The following is a 15,491-nucleotide window of genomic DNA, read 5'->3' on the forward strand; positions in this document are numbered from 1 at the left end:
CCCACACATTCTGTGTGATACTAGTTGTGCTAAGCTAGAGTCCATTCTCCTTTAACCTTTGGTTTCTTCTTCTAAACCAGCTTAACGACTTAAAGACTTCATTGGGATTGTGAAGCCAGACCGATATTACTTTTCTTGTAGTTGTGTGATCTGATCTTGCTGTTTCTATCGTATGAGTAATAATTGGCTTGAGATTTCTATCTCCGATAGACAAGATAAAAAGTAATCACAAACATCTTCGTCTCATCGTTTGTGATTCCACAATATTTTTTTTCGCTGCGTCGATTAAGACTATTGTGAGGTGATTGATAATACTAGGCTGTTCTTCGGGAATATAAGTCCAGTTTATCAATTAGTTCCTGCTCACCTTGATTTATCAAAATACGAAACAAAACTCGTAGGTATATCCGTGGGAGACGGATTTATCTATTATCGTAGACTTTTTTGTGTGATACAGATTTGTTTATTAAAGTATTCGACTTTGGGTCGTGGCAACTCTAAGTTGTGGGTGAGATCAGCTAAGTGAATCAAGTACGTAGTATCCTGCTGGGATCAGAGACGTAGGAGCATAACTGTACCTTGGATAAGTGTGAGATTGGTTGGGGTTCAACTACAGTCCAGACCGAAGTTAGTTTGGAGTAGGCTAGTGTATGTAGCGGCTTAATACAACGTGTGTTCAATCTAGACTAGGTCCCAGAGTTTTTCTGCATTTTGCGGTTTCCTCGTTAACAAAATTTATGGTGTCTGTGTTATTTATTTTCCGCATTATATTTGTTTATATAATTGAAATAATACAGGTTGTGCGTTGTTCAATCAATTAGAATATCCAACCTTTTGGTTGTTGATTTAAATTGATCGACACTTAGACATTGGTCTTTGGTACCATCCATGTGTATCTCTCTTGTATTTAGATTGAGACCCACAGTTTGCTTGAGTAAGATTTAAATCGAGAGATAAAGATAAAAACTCTTTGATATATTTTTTGTCTAGATTGAGTCTGACTGTCTAGTTGATTCTCTAGAAAGTATATTGGAGTTTTGTCCATACAAATTGCTAAGCAAAATATTGGGTGTGGTTGTTAGACCCACGCTTTTTTCAGATATTATCCTTGGAAAATATCTTCTCGTCCTTAGAAACACAGAAACACACTGGTCCTCTCTTTCTCTCTCACTCTCTGTGAACTCTCACGCCATTAATTCGAAGAAGATCTCTTCCGCCATGTAGACTCTCCCCACCTTGAATCCAGGTTTGTATATTTTGGTATTTCTTTGTTTATATCCATTAATGATGTTATTTCTGTTAGGGTTTGGTAGATTAATAGTTAGGGTTTTTTGTATTTGGTGTTAATCGAGTTTTCCCGTGTCTATATTCTTTAAATTAAGACCCTAATTTCGTTGGAAATAGATACCCTATTTTCGGAGGAAGCCAGTAAATCTGAATTTCATTTCAGATTTGGAAAGAAATTAGGGTTTTGATTTGTGGGTTTTGTTAGGGTTTCTCTAAATCGTGTTTGTACAGACTTTTAATGAATTTTCTTTTGATTTCACACAAAGTTCTTTATGTTGGGTTTGATTTTATACAAACTTTATCATGTAAAGTTAGGGTTTACAAATTTTTTTCATCTTTATCATTAAATGTTTGATTTTCTGGATATAGTGTTTTAATTATCATTTGTTTTTCTATTGTAGCAATCAGTAGAAGCCCATTTAACTCTTGATTTTTGTTTGTGGTTTCTTGAATGATATGATTATGGGGTTATTTGAGAATTTTCATTTTCATTAGCTTGATATACTGTTACTGACCACATTTTTGAGAAATCCTTCCAGACCATTATTGAAATTTTGAAGACTTAGCTATTGTGGGTGTAGTCCTGGTTTGATTGGGTTTTTTTTCCGGCCATTTCACGTAGTTCTGGCAGCTTCAGAAAGATTTTAAAGAGATGACAGTGATTTTAGGTAGGTAGAAATCCAGGTCAATGACAAAATAGGTGTATAGCTTGGCAGACAGGTATTCATGGAAAGACCCTTGTTGACATTTTTGTATTGTGATATATTTCCCGTGTTAAAACCTCAGGGTGTTCAATTATTCAAGTTGCTTATGAGTTACTGTCTTTCCCTGATTCCTTCTCGGCGACACAAGTGTTTTACTCAAAGGATCCAACTGATGTAGGATGGTCTTTGGTCTTGCATTCACCGCAAGCCGTAACTTTCGCAGTAGATTCCTTTGAATTTCCAACTAGTTACCAGTCAGCTCTTACTGACAACGAGAGTGCACAAAAATTTATGTGCTGAAATATAGTTTAAAATGATATCTGCTTTCATTGCAATGTATGCACTTTTTCCGATCCTGATAAAGTTTGCTTACTTGAGAAATTAGATTGGTCTGTTTATGTGGATGGTGATAAGGTTGATAGGTTTCGTGTCTTTCACATATAAATATTTGTTAATTGTTTTTTTACAGGTTATCCAAACTTAATAGGTTCTGTTTATTTGAGAAATTTGATTTCGTTGTTTATGTGATAGTGACAAGGTTGATAAAAAAATTTCTTTCAAATATAGATGCTCTTTAACTGTTATTTTACAGGTTATTATGGCAGCAATGGGGGTAGATGAAAATGGACTTCCCATGTCTCAAAATTCAACTAAACTTGGCCACCTGAAGGGCTATTGGTTCGTACTCATATCCCTATCTCCTACAAAACCTGGAAGGATGTGCCAGATACTTATAAAGAGGACGTCTGGAATGAACAACATGTACAAACTTACCTCAATTTGATTTACGTTCATACTTATGTTAACTTTATTTGAGTGTAAGCGAGATAATGTTTTTTCAGATATCATTTCTACTGCCCGATACTTTCAAGGAAACTGTGGTGAAGGGGATGTCTGATCCATGGAGGAGACATAAGTGGGAGTTACAAACAACATATTATGATCCATACACTACTTATGAAGAAAGGATCTTACATACTCCTCCAAATGTAAAAGATGAGGACTGGGAAACATTCTGTCGCAACGAGGAGGATGAAGAAGTACAAAAAACTAGAGTGGATAATAATAGGAAAAAGGAAAGATATGATTACATTCATACCATCGGTCGTAAACCTCATAGTTTGGTGAGAGCTGAACTGGTATGTATACTATATCGATAATGTTCTGTTATCTTTAAATTTCAACACTTCTTGACGTTAGGGGTACATGTAAATGATTGATTAATATACTAATCAAGTCATCACATTTGTAAATTTAGGAGATGGAGAATCCTTAAGTGGAAAGTTATGAAGATATCTCAGCCATCATCTTTCGCGTATATCAACGATAAACACATATGGCTTTTACTTTTATGCTAATGTTCACATGGCTTTTTACTTTTTCTTGCTAATTTTCACACTTTTGCAAAAGTCCAGTTGCCCTTGTGCATAAGAAGACTATGATGTAATATATATGTGGTAGACTAGTATTTTACTTTAACTGAAAAAGACTTGGCATGTAATATATATCTATGTGAACCTTAACCATTCTCGTATGAATGGATTTTACTTGTTGCATTTGTATGGTTCCTGTATACGTATATGTTTGTAATTTTGCAGGAGTATAAGGTCAACTGAAGCTAGTAGCCACCCGGGGGAATATCAATCCCTGGTAAGTTCATTTGATTATAACTGGATTCAGTTTGCTGAAATTTGCTAATATTAACCTTCAGTTGACACTTTCTTTCGAGGTATTACACTTAATGATCAGCAAGCTGCGAGATTATGCCGTTTACAACCTTTCTCTGGTAAGTCTCTGTTGTGATCTCACTGCATTATATAATGTAACTTGATGGTATAAGTAAATAGAGATCTCAGTATGACTGGAGTTGTAATTTGAAATTTTCCAGGTTGGGATTTAACCGTTGGATTTGATTGATGATACTACTATATTCAGTAAAAAGAAAGTAGAGAACAAGGCATGATGATATACTTTTAAAATTTGAAAAAGGCATGATGATACTTTTGTTCTTATATGCTTTAGTTTTGCTTCTGCTTTTACCATTCCTTTTTATCATTTCGATTCTTTGCATTCTCGTGTCTGTTGTTTTGAAGAATTACATGCTCTGATTCTCACTGAGAGGCTTTATGTGGTAACTGCTCAGTTTGACCAGTTAAGAGCCATATGATTTCAAAAAGATGTTAGTAGAGCCACGACGAGAAGAAAAACGCAAAAAGGTGTCCATTTCACACTCAACGGATGCATCTAGATCTGTACGTGCAGAAGAGCAAGAGACATCACCTTCTAGTGTGAATGTCCTTAACTGATTCCTGTATATTTGTATACATGACTTGCTAATGCATCGACCTTGGGATGCTGATTATGTCCGCAGGGGTTAATGGGTTCTTTTGGGCTCATTGAAATTCTCAACACTTGCATTCCCTCTTTAATCAATTTTTTGTTTTCCTGTTTTGCTTATACGTTGTCTTGGCATTTACTTTGTATATTAATTTATTTGATATTTTTGTATTTTGCTTACTTAAGTACTAACACTTGCATTTCCTTTGTTATCTGAATTAGTCCAACTCTCTTTTTATGCAGGTTCTGCAAGATTCTTACATTTATGGAGGTACTGCTGCTTACAACCAAGGTTGATACATTAGCTCCAACTCTCTTTGTATAATTGTTACTATAAATCGTACTTTTGACAGTTACCTAACTTAGAAGCCGAGTTGCAGGCGAAGTATGAACCACTTTGCAAATGAAGTACTAGCACAAGGGTTTTGTTAGTCAAGGTATGTTTCTATCTCCTTGTCCTCTCCGCATCCTCATTCCTTGTCCAGCACTTGATATATATCCGTACTCTTTGCTTAAAAACTTTTTGAAATCAATATGTTCGTCTGTGGCCTCATTTGCCGGTATATCTTAAATCTTGATCACTTACTTTACCGTTGTTTACTTTGGCAGGGTTCAGGATGGCTGCTAAATGTGCACTGAATTTTTAAATTGTGTTTGCAACAGAGGAAGAAGCAGATGATTCATTGAATTCTTGTGGCAGGGTACATGTTTAGCATAATTCAAATTTTGCGCTCTCTTGGTTTTTCCCTTTCAGTGTCATGTTTGTTTCTATGTATTATGTTTTCTCTTGTTCTGCATTTATTTCGATACAACTGTTTATTGAATTCTCATCATGGAAAAACTTTGCAGAGTTCTTACTCTTGCATTCTTAAGGTTTCTTGCGCTGCTAGCACATTTGAGGTTAGTATAGTTTTAGCCATTACTCTTACAGCATTAGTTATTAGTAAGTGTATTACAGTAAACATTTACATGACATTTTTTTCTTGGCTCTCAATATAACAGGAGGTTGATGAAGTTCTACAGCTTGATATGGCAAGGGTTGAGAGCTAGAACAAAGAAACATAAGTATTCATTTTCAACATCTTCTCTCCAGAGTGGTCTAGTCCATTTACAGAGTGATGATTTGCCACCACTCATTTGGATTGTTGGTTATGGACAATATCCTGCTTATTGATGATTTCCACCACTAACAACAATTGGGGTTCAGTAGGATCATGCTTGCAGATGTGTGGCCAGGTACTTCATGTATTTGTCTTTCATCCTTCATTTTTCCATTGTAGACAAAATGTTAGACTTCCTTATTGTTTGAAACATTATGTAACTTTCTGTTGGTATAATATGGAGTGTATAGACATTATCCAAATGACAATTTTTGTTGTCTAGTGATTCTTGTAATGTTTTTCTTTGTTGTATATATATGATTGATTGACTGAATCAGAGGGCTATGGGGTAGTTGCAGGAAAAAATTGAACTGTGGGGAATATTTGACCAGGTCAATAAAGAGTTGACTTTCTTTTTCTTGTTGTTGCAAATATTTAGCAACAGCTGAAATCTGTTGCGAAATTTTTACCGCTATTTTTTCAGGTCATTCTTCGTTGACTCAGTCAAGATTTAGCAACTAATAGTAAAAAATTAGCAATTGCTTACTCGTTGTTGCGAACTTTTTTCCTCCAAACAGCTACGTTTCCGTTGCGAAAATCAACATTGCCCACGTTCATAACAGCTGGCTGCAGTTGCGACCCCAATTTGCATCAGCAGTGTACAGTTGCAAAACGGTCAAAATGGTATGGTGATTTCCTCGAAGGGTCATGTGGTGAGTGAGGCCAAAACCAACCCACCATACCACTACATCGCTTTTACTACTGGAAAATTTTCCAATTTGATTTTTTTTATCAAAGGGCCGTGTAGTGAATGAGGCCAAAAACGATTCACCCGACGTCCCTTACATCGCCTTTACTACCAGAAAATTTGCATATTTTATTTAATTTTGTTTAATCAATAAAGAGTTTGGTACTGACAGGTTTGAACTCATGTTATTATTAGCATTTCCCCATGACTTTACGATTGCACCACCGTATAATGACAACATCCCCTATAACCTGATGTGAAATCATAAAAGCCGTAACTTACCATCTTCCATTCTAACTAGAGGAGGCTGGGCCGGAAGCGAAGTTTCCCACATACGCCCGTCCACTGGCCTAAACTCCAAGTGAGCAGTAAAGGCCCATTAGAAAACAAGATCCTGGTCCGGTCCATCGTATCAAAACCCTAACATTAATAGGGTTTCCTATAAATTCTTTAGTGAAAATTTGTGTTCGTTTTAGTTTTCATTCTGGGGCTTTAGGAGGTAGAGGAAGAAGAAGAAAGACCAGAGAGAAACCGGCGTAGCAAAGATGGTACACTTTGCCGTCTACAGGAACTGTAAGCAATCTCTCTCTCAACTTTCAGATCGAAGAGATCTTTAAAAACCATTGCTGTGATTCAATCTTTTTGATGTGTATTTGTTTTTCTTGCTTTTGTTGATCGTTTTATCCGACTAGACAAGTAGTAGAGGCTTTTTTTAATGTTTTGCTTAAGATACTTAAGATACTGGCTGTATGTAGCTTTCATTTCATACAATCGACCTTTTAAAGCTTGTGAGATCCATATCCTACAATAACAATCTGATGTTAGTCAGTTATGTTTGTGGTTTATTTTGATTTTCAAAGGAAACCCATTGATTGATTTTGTTTGTAACTATGATTTTAGGGTTAAATCTTGCATATTTGTGTCTAAATGTCCAAATCTGTAGAAGTTTTATTAGCATGAATTTTTTCAAGCATTGGAATCATGGAAGGTTTAATCTTTTACCAGAAGAGCCCCCAGCTTGGGTATGCAACTATACTCAAATAACTTGTTGAGACTATGTTAGTATATAATTTGGCACTTGAATACTCGTCAAACATTGGTATTCAACGATTGTGCATCTAGTTATGGTCAAATATGGTCATTTTAGAATTTTGTTCTTGTTCCATTTCCATCCATTGGTTCATGAGGTATTTTTCTGAAGTGAACTAGACTTTACCGCTAAATATATTATATGACAATTTCCAGATGGTAAGACTTTCAAGAAGCCAAGACGTCCTTATGAGAAGGAGCGTTTGGATGCTGAGTTGAAGCTTGTTGGTGAGTATGGGTTGAGGTGTAAGAGAGAGCTCTGGAGGGTCCAGTATGCTTTGAGCCGTATCCGTAATGCAGCTAGAAATCTTCTTACTCTTGATGAGAAGGACCCACGCCGTATCTTTGAGGGAGAAGCTCTTCTTCGAAGGATGAACAGGTATGGGCTTTTGGAGGAGAGCCAGAACAAGCTCGATTATGTCTTGGCCTTGACTGTTGAGAACTTCCTTGAGCGTCGTCTTCAGACACTAGTCTTCAAGTCTGGAATGGCAAAATCCATTCATCACGCCCGTGTCCTTATCAGGCAGAGACACATCAGGTATACTTGTTAATCAACTAAATAATGTTTAGCAAGTACAGTTAGTAATTTTCCGTCCATGTTTGATTACAAGCTAATCTTAATTAAATTCAACAAATCTTTAGCTACTGATTGTGTGTCATACTGAACACCTTCAATTTTTCTTTTGTCATGCTTGATAAAACATATTAACAATGGTTTGGTTTGCAAAGCTAGAATGACTGTTAATAGTGTTTGATTGCTGAGTGGGTTTTGTATCTTGTAGTGTAAAAGCTGCTTTGAAATTAAACATTTTTTTGTTTGTTTGTATTACTGGGTCAGTTATTTGTTTAATGTTAGATTTAGACTAAACATTATTTAACATTATTTACCGATGTGACTGAACTAATTTATCTTGTTTAAGTGACTATACATAGCTGCATTGTTTGAATATATGTATCGTGGATGTCTTATGTAGAAACAACTGCATATGTTTGCTTCTTGAGGACCTTTTTGTGGTGTTGGCTCAATGATTATATGCCTTACACAGGCAATATACGCTATTCTCATTGGTATGTTATCAATAGGATGAAAACCTAAATTCATATGAGAGCTTTGCTACAATAATATTTAGTAATTGTGACTTTCCTGTATTTGTCTTCTCGTGTTTTTATGGATTATATGTCTATATGTCTACTAAATGGTCATGTTATACTTCTTACTGTATTTTGTGCTTCTTAAGGATCATCTGTGTAGTGTTAGCTCAATGATGACGTGCCTTTACCTAGGCTGTATACGCTATTCTCATTGGAATGTCATCAATAGGATGAAAACATAAAATGTAAATACTATCGAGTAAATGTTAGTGTCTTGTGTTGTCTTTCTATACGGTCGTGGGTAGTGTCAGATATATCTAAATGAACTAGTTCTACATCATCTTACTGGATCTTGTGTACAGTTACTAATGCACTGCCGATATTTACAGGGTTGGAAGGCAGGTGGTGAACATCCCATCTTTCATGGTGAGGGTCGACTCACAAAAGCACATCGACTTCTCACTCACCAGTCCTCTTGGAGGTGGACGTCCAGGAAGAGTGAAGAGAAGGAACCAAAAGGCAGCTGCCAAGAAGGCTGCTGGAGGAGATGGGGACGAGGAGGATGAGGATTAAGCTTTGAAATATAACCCTTGCTAAAGGACCAACAATATATTTATTATGTGGAGGGTTTCCTTTGATAGATAGGCCATGTCAGACGTTTTGCTTGTGTTGTAGTTGCAGTTGTTGGGCATCTACTATTTGGACATCCAATTTTAGGCCGAATATGTTTAGAGTCTTTAGACGAAGTTTTGCTCATTTCTTTTTAAATTTAGTAAGACTTGAAATGTGTTCATGTTATGAAAGATTTTGAGTTTCTTATCTGATTCACTTTTTTTACCACCATGTTCGCTCTAGGGAGATGTATGTCTGGTCTATGCCTTTTAGGTTCATCTGAAATGCCTTTTGTGTTCATGTTAGTAAATTTAGGTTCGAGAACAACTTTCTTTTAACCCAATCCATTCTGTGTTGTCATGATACTCCTGAATGTTTTGTGCATTTGCCCTGTGCATTGAGGAACCAAGTTTGCAGAAATTGATTCTTGACTTGCGTTTGTCCTCTAGACTGCTAAACTAAGCTACCTTTTTTTTCCGATTGTTAACAAAGTTGGTTTTTTCCCCAAAGTTTTCCTCTCCATAATGCCCTCTATGCCCTCTAGCTAGAAGAGGTGGGTTCTCTTTAACCCTCTCTTGCTTGGCAAAATCCTTGAACAAAAGTAACTAGAAAGCTTGTTCTTGCATTTCTGTTTCTGGATTTGTGGAAGCCCAGAGATTTTTTCTAAAATGTTCTCTAAAATAGATCCTAACTTGAAATTCTGCTTTCATAACGAACTCTGGCGCCTATACAAGGCGATACTGCAGGACCTCGTACCACCAGGACTACCCAGACCTCCACCAGGAAGTGTGAATATGAACTTTCAATGCGGCATCACTAAATTTGCAGGTTCATCCCTTGGGAAGCAGAAGTGGCTGGAGTTGGTAAGGCCAAAGCAGAAGGAATTGGACCGGTCTTGAGAGGCACTAATGGCCCTTTCGCAGGTTGCAGGTTCATCCCTTGGGAAGCAGAACTGCAGAAGTGGCTGGAGTTGGTAAGGCCAGAGCTACTAAGGTATTGACACCTCGTTGGTATAGCCTGTGGTGGTTCTCTTCGAGGAGTGGAATTTTCGTTCCATGTGGCCTTTCCCTGTCTGAGGCATATTGTTTTTAATATATGCTAGCTGCTCTTAGAAACGGAAAAATGACGGTTTATAATACGATTTTGTATTCTTTCTGTTCAGACGCTGAAACACATCTACATCTGCATGTCAAAGTAGGTTTAAGAATTTGGTTAAGTCGTCAGCTCTGACTTTGTTCTGAATAATTTGGCTAGGCCGTATTCTATCAAATTTTGTTGTCGTATTCCATCAAATTTTTTACTTTGTTCTGGCTTGTTCCTAAACCCCAGCAAGATCTGTGGTGCAGATTGTGAAAACTAAAGTTTTATTGATCACCACACGGTCCACACCATTCTCTCCATCAAAGTTTCAACGAGCCGTAACTTGTAAGTGGAAAGAGGAGTAACCAGATTGTTAGCCCAAAACAACTATCTATTCATCGATTTATACGTGGAATGGAAGTTTCGTTTTAAAATCTTTATTTTCTTGAGGATAAGTTCTAATGTATTTTGGCCACTACTTGTCACCAAACTGCCATTAATGTACCTTTGTTTTTTCATTTCACAAAATATGCGGTTTTTGTTTTTGCATCAATTAGAGACCACTACCAACAAAATACTATTCTATCTTTATCAGTTTTGTCATCATTTCTTAAATGAGTAATACTTGTTTAGAGGCATACATACTTTTAAGAGGAAGGCATACCCCTTGAGCACTCTAAAGCTTCTCCTCTCCGATTCTAAAACAAAAGCCAAACACGATATCTGTTTTTCCTTTTATCAAATGTTAATCGTGAGCATTGGACAGGAAACCCTTCGTCTATCTTACAGAAAATGAACACGTATCGACTGCAAAGAAAGATTTGGCCATTAAGGACTGTAACAAGCGCATACCGTGGCTCTTAAGTTCAAGCAAATAAATACATTGTATATTTTGTTGTTGGTATTGATGTTGATGCGACGGAACTAGATTAATTATGATACTATGATGATATATGATCTGTCTCGTCTCCTGCCATGAATTAATGATTGTTAATTTAAGCACTCTCTAATATCTCTAACCAGGAGCCACGTAGTATGAATTTAGTAACCTAATGTAATCTTATACGATCCCACCAACCACTAATCTTAAACATAGTCATCACTAATTAGCAGATTATCCTTATAATAATCCCAGGCCACAAATCCACATACTAATCAAAACTTCGTGGAGGAATTCACGTGCCTGTGAACTCTACACTTTGAGTTACTAAGTATTTTTCACCTACTGCGAGATGCGCGAGCAATGTTACCAACCATCTCGACTCGTCACATGATTGAAGTTTAACGCATCAACTATGAAAACGTGAACGAAGTCCAATGATAAACGTTTTTTTTTTTTTTGGAGAGGCACCCGTGCAGCAGCCTTGCTTATTCTCCCCCAACTATCCAGTAGGTCATCAAAAGATAAATCTCTCAGAACAATAGTTTTCCTGGCTGGCTGCTAATGCTCTTATATAGTCTTATTAGCTATACTTGGCTGGTTTACATGAGTAACCTGCATGATTACGTGTTGATCTACACCCACTTCTTAAACGGGTAAACAAAACATCTTGGACCAACAAATCATACAATAAGATCCGGTTTTCTTCCCCATACGTTGCCAAAGACTTTGACTAATCAATTCCTCTCAACTGTTGCATTTCAAACTGAAAACTAAAATTTTCCTTAATTATTGTCCGAATCAGCATAACACGTTAATGACAGGTGAAAGAAAAATGATATTTCATCTTAATAAAAATCAGTGAATTGTTCTTACAAGAGTTTGTCAGGACATTACATTTATATAGACAAACCAATCTACACTATACACGTGTAGTCACAACAGAGATTGGTGGCAGAAAATATAAGTACAGACACTCTAAAGATAAGGGCACCATTACCCCCCTCAAACTGAAATGCATATGTATGAACTTGCAGTTTGTCTCTGAGATAGCCAAATCTGGGACCATGTAATGCTTTGGTGAAGATATCTGCCATTTGTTCAAGAGTGGGAACATAAAAAACATCCAAGGCTTTAGATTGTACCAGTTCTCTGACAAAGTGAAAGTCCAGAGCAACATGCTTCATTTGACTGTGCCGAATAGGATTAGAAGCTAAGGAGATTGAGCTGATGTTGTCACAACCTAATCTGGGAACAGCAGATAGTGGGAAATGAAGATCATTGAGGATAAAGCAGACCCAAACAAGTTCAACATCACTATGAGCTAGAGTCCTATATTCTGCTTCAGTGCTAGATCTAGCAACTGTACTTTGTTTCTAGAGGACCAGGAGATAGGATTGTCACCCAGAAAAATGCAGTAACCACCAATTGACCTTCTGTCATCAATACTGCCTGCCCAGTCAGTATCTGAAAAACCCAGTAAAAAAGAAGAACCTTTTGTGAATTTGATACCATACTCAATTGTGCCTTTTATATATCTGAGAATTCTTTTGAAAGCTTCAAAATGAGTAGTGGTAGGATTCTGCATGAATTGGCAGACCTGATTAACAGCATAACAGATATCAGGTCTGGTCCATGTCAAATACTGAAGAGCTCCAACAATTGACCTGTATTCTGAAGGATCAGGAAGTAAAGTACCATCTGATTTACTTAGTTTGACTGTTGCTGAGGCAGGAGAAGAACATGCTTTGGCACCAGTCATATTGGTTTTCTTCAGTAGGTCAAGTGCATACTTGGATTGAGAAAGATGCAGAGCATAGTTATCTCTCTTGACTTATAAGCCCAAGAAATAATGTATGTTGCCTAGATCCTTGATGGGAAAACTAGCTTGCAGTTTTGTGACAATATTATGCATATGATTTGAATCATTGCCAGTGAGTAAGATATCATCCACATAAACTAGGATAATTGTAATGAATGACCCAACTTTGTGTATGAACAATGAAGTATCAGCATATGAGGTAACAAAACCAAGAGAAATAAGAGCTTGAGCAAGTTTAGCATACCATGCTCTGGGTGCTTGCTTGAGTCCATAGATGGATTTATGAAGTAGGCAGACATGATTTGGGTATTGGGAATTAATAAATCCAGGTGGTTGAGCCATAAATACCTGTTCGTGCAGATCCCCATGGAGAAAAGCATTACTCACATCAAGTTGAGTAATGGTCCAGTTGAATTGAACTGCAAGAGAAAGAACAATCCTCACAGTTGTTGGTTTGGCAACAAGGCTAAATGTTTCTGTGAAGTCAAGTCCTGGTTGTTGATGAAACCCCTTTGCCACTAGTCTTGCTTTATATTTGTCCAGTGATCCATCTGCATTATATTTGATCCTGAAGACCCACTTGCAGCCAACTACATTTTGCTCAGGAGAAGAAGGTACATAAGACCAAGTACCAACATTTAGTAAAGCTTCATGTTCCTGAAAAAGGGCTACCTTCCATTTTGGATTCTTTATTGCTTGAGAAAATCATGTTGGAACTGGAGATGCTTTATCACTTAAGTAAGCTGCAGGCAATAAATGTTTAGTGGAAATCATAGTTTTTGGTTTAAACACACCTCTCTTAGCCCTAGTAATCATGGAATGATCATTTTGAGGAATGACTTTAGTTGTAGTAGTGGGAGTGGAGGTAGTGAGTATTGGAGGAGGAACTGACTCAGGAATTGAAGGAGCAGTAGAAGCATCACAAGTAGGAATGATGGATGGAACAGTTGCAGAAATAATATGAGATGAAAAAGTTTTGAAAGGAAAACTAGATTCATGAATAAGACATGTCTAGAGATATATACTCTGCCAGTGGTGAAATCATAGCATCTATAACCTTTGTGATAAAGACTATAGCCTAGAAAGACACAGTGCTTACTTCTAGGTTGTAACTTATTTGATGTATATGGTTTCAGCCATGGAAAGCAGGAGCAACCAAAAACTTTCAAAAAATCATAATTAGGAGACTTATGAAAGAGAAATTCAAAAGGAGATACAAAGTTTAGAGCTTTTGCTGGTAATCTATTGATTAGATAATTTGTAGTTTGAAAAGCCTCTACCCAAAACATGGCAGGGAGACTATATTGAATCAAAAGAGTTCTACCAATGTCCAAAACATGTTTGTGTTTTACCTCAGCAACACCATTTTGCTCAGGTGTTTTGGGACAAGAAAAATCATGAAGAATTCTTTTTTGAGTAAGATAAGCTTTAAGAAGATTGCCAGTAAATTCACCACCATTATCAGTTCTAATACATTTAACAAACAAAGAAAAGAAGTTTTCAATTTGAGTGACAAAATTAATGAAGAATTGTCTGAAATCAGATTTATTAACTAGTGGAAATATCCAACAATACTTGGAGTACTCATCTACAACATTAACATAGTAGTATGAGCCTGAAAGAGAGCTGACATGACAGGGACCCCATAAGTCCATATGAAGAAGCTCTAAAGGTTGAGCAACAACAGTACTAGAAAGACTAAAAGGAAGTTTGTGCATTCTTCCCAGTTTACAATCATTACAAAATAAAGGTGTGCTAGAGACTTTAGGTAGTTGTAATTGATAGCCAGTATTTGCAAGGTTTGAAAAGATGGATGTCCAAGTCTTTTGTGTAGAATATCACTGGTGATGAGAGAACTGGCGTATGCAGTATGAGCAGTGTGTGAATTGAATTGAATAGGGTAAAGACCATTTTTATATGGCCCTTGCAAAAGGATCCTCTGAGAGGTCAAGTCCTTCACATAAAAACCAAAAGAATCAAAAGTTAAAGAGCAGTGGTTGTCTGTGGTAAATTTGTGAACTGACAAAAGGTTTTGAGAGGCTTTTGGAACAACTAAAATGTTATTGAGAGTAAAGGAATGATCATTCACATGTTTTAATGAGTGGCCAATATGAGAGATGTGCATACCTTGGCCACTAGCTATTGAAATCATCCCAGCACCATCATAAGGAGAAGAAGTAGTCATATTAGCATCATTAGAAGTGGTGTGATTGTTAGCTCCACTATCTGCATACCAGGGAGAATCATCAAAAATATCTGCAGATGCTAACATTGCCTGAAGATTTGCTGGTGGAGGTTTGCCTTGATAGGAGAAATTAATCCTTTGGTGACATTCAGTAGCATCATGATTCTTGCCTTTGCAGATTTGACAAGGTTCAATTTCAGAAGTGGTGTCTCTTCCATAGGAAGGTCTTGAGAAGAAATTAGGATTTGGATGTCGACCACCTCGACCTCTTGATCCACCTTTATGAAAAACTGAGTTTGAGTATGAAGGTCTAGGAGTGTAACTAAAAGTAGGTTTGAACTGTTGATAATGTTGAGCCGCAAAAGCTTTGGCTTCAGAATCAGTTTTGGTATTGGTTACATCAATTTCTTCATTCATGAGCAGATTGAACAGTTCCTTGCTTGATACTGGAGGATTACGAATTCTAATTGAAGTAGCAAAGGAATGATACTCTAGAGGAAAGCCAGATAAAATAGTTACCACCATTTAAGTGTCTGAAATTTGAGATCATGCAGC

At 36.9% G+C, this 15,491-nt stretch overlaps 2 protein-coding genes, 1 long non-coding RNA gene and 1 other non-coding gene across 9 annotated transcripts; 3 read left to right on the plus strand and 1 right to left on the minus strand.

The window, feature by feature from the left end:
- The first annotated feature begins 1,117 nt into the window (after positions 1-1,117).
- Positions 1,118-5,762, plus strand: LOC113275979. Of its 6 annotated transcripts, none has more exons than XR_003323840.1 (10): positions 1,118-1,246; positions 2,584-2,753; positions 2,834-3,130; positions 3,590-3,777; positions 3,880-4,279; positions 4,572-4,620; positions 4,709-4,765; positions 4,938-5,029; positions 5,178-5,228; positions 5,331-5,762. It is a non-coding gene; the product is annotated as an uncharacterized LOC113275979 (long non-coding RNA). The 6 variants fall into 6 exon arrangements; XR_003323841.1 differs by having other exon boundaries at positions 3,880-4,243; XR_003323839.1 differs by having other exon boundaries at positions 3,590-3,641; positions 3,721-3,777; positions 3,880-4,620.
- An 830-nt stretch (positions 5,763-6,592) lies between these two features.
- LOC113275980 (40S ribosomal protein S9-2-like) lies at positions 6,593-9,197 on the plus strand. Its single transcript, XM_026525575.1, has 3 exons — positions 6,593-6,749; positions 7,422-7,803; positions 8,747-9,197. The coding sequence occupies exons 1-3, from the start codon at positions 6,722-6,724 to the stop codon at positions 8,928-8,930; spliced, it is 594 nt and encodes a 197-aa protein (XP_026381360.1). The 5' UTR covers positions 6,593-6,721; the 3' UTR covers positions 8,931-9,197.
- On the plus strand, positions 8,285-8,376 carry LOC113276856. Its single transcript, XR_003324648.1, has one exon. It is a non-coding gene; the product is annotated as a small nucleolar RNA U54 (small nucleolar RNA).
- Positions 9,198-12,253: 3,056 nt separating the features above from the next.
- On the minus strand, positions 12,254-12,691 carry LOC113272728 (uncharacterized mitochondrial protein AtMg00810-like). Its single transcript, XM_026522527.1, has one exon. It carries the CDS (start codon positions 12,689-12,691, stop codon positions 12,254-12,256), a length of 438 nt encoding a protein of 145 aa, XP_026378312.1.
- Positions 12,692-15,491: the final 2,800 nt, after the last annotated feature.

The sequence above is a fragment of the Papaver somniferum genome, chromosome 4, assembly GCF_003573695.1.
Source record: "Papaver somniferum cultivar HN1 chromosome 4, ASM357369v1, whole genome shotgun sequence".
Classification (NCBI taxonomy): Eukaryota; Viridiplantae; Streptophyta; class Magnoliopsida; order Ranunculales; family Papaveraceae; genus Papaver; species Papaver somniferum.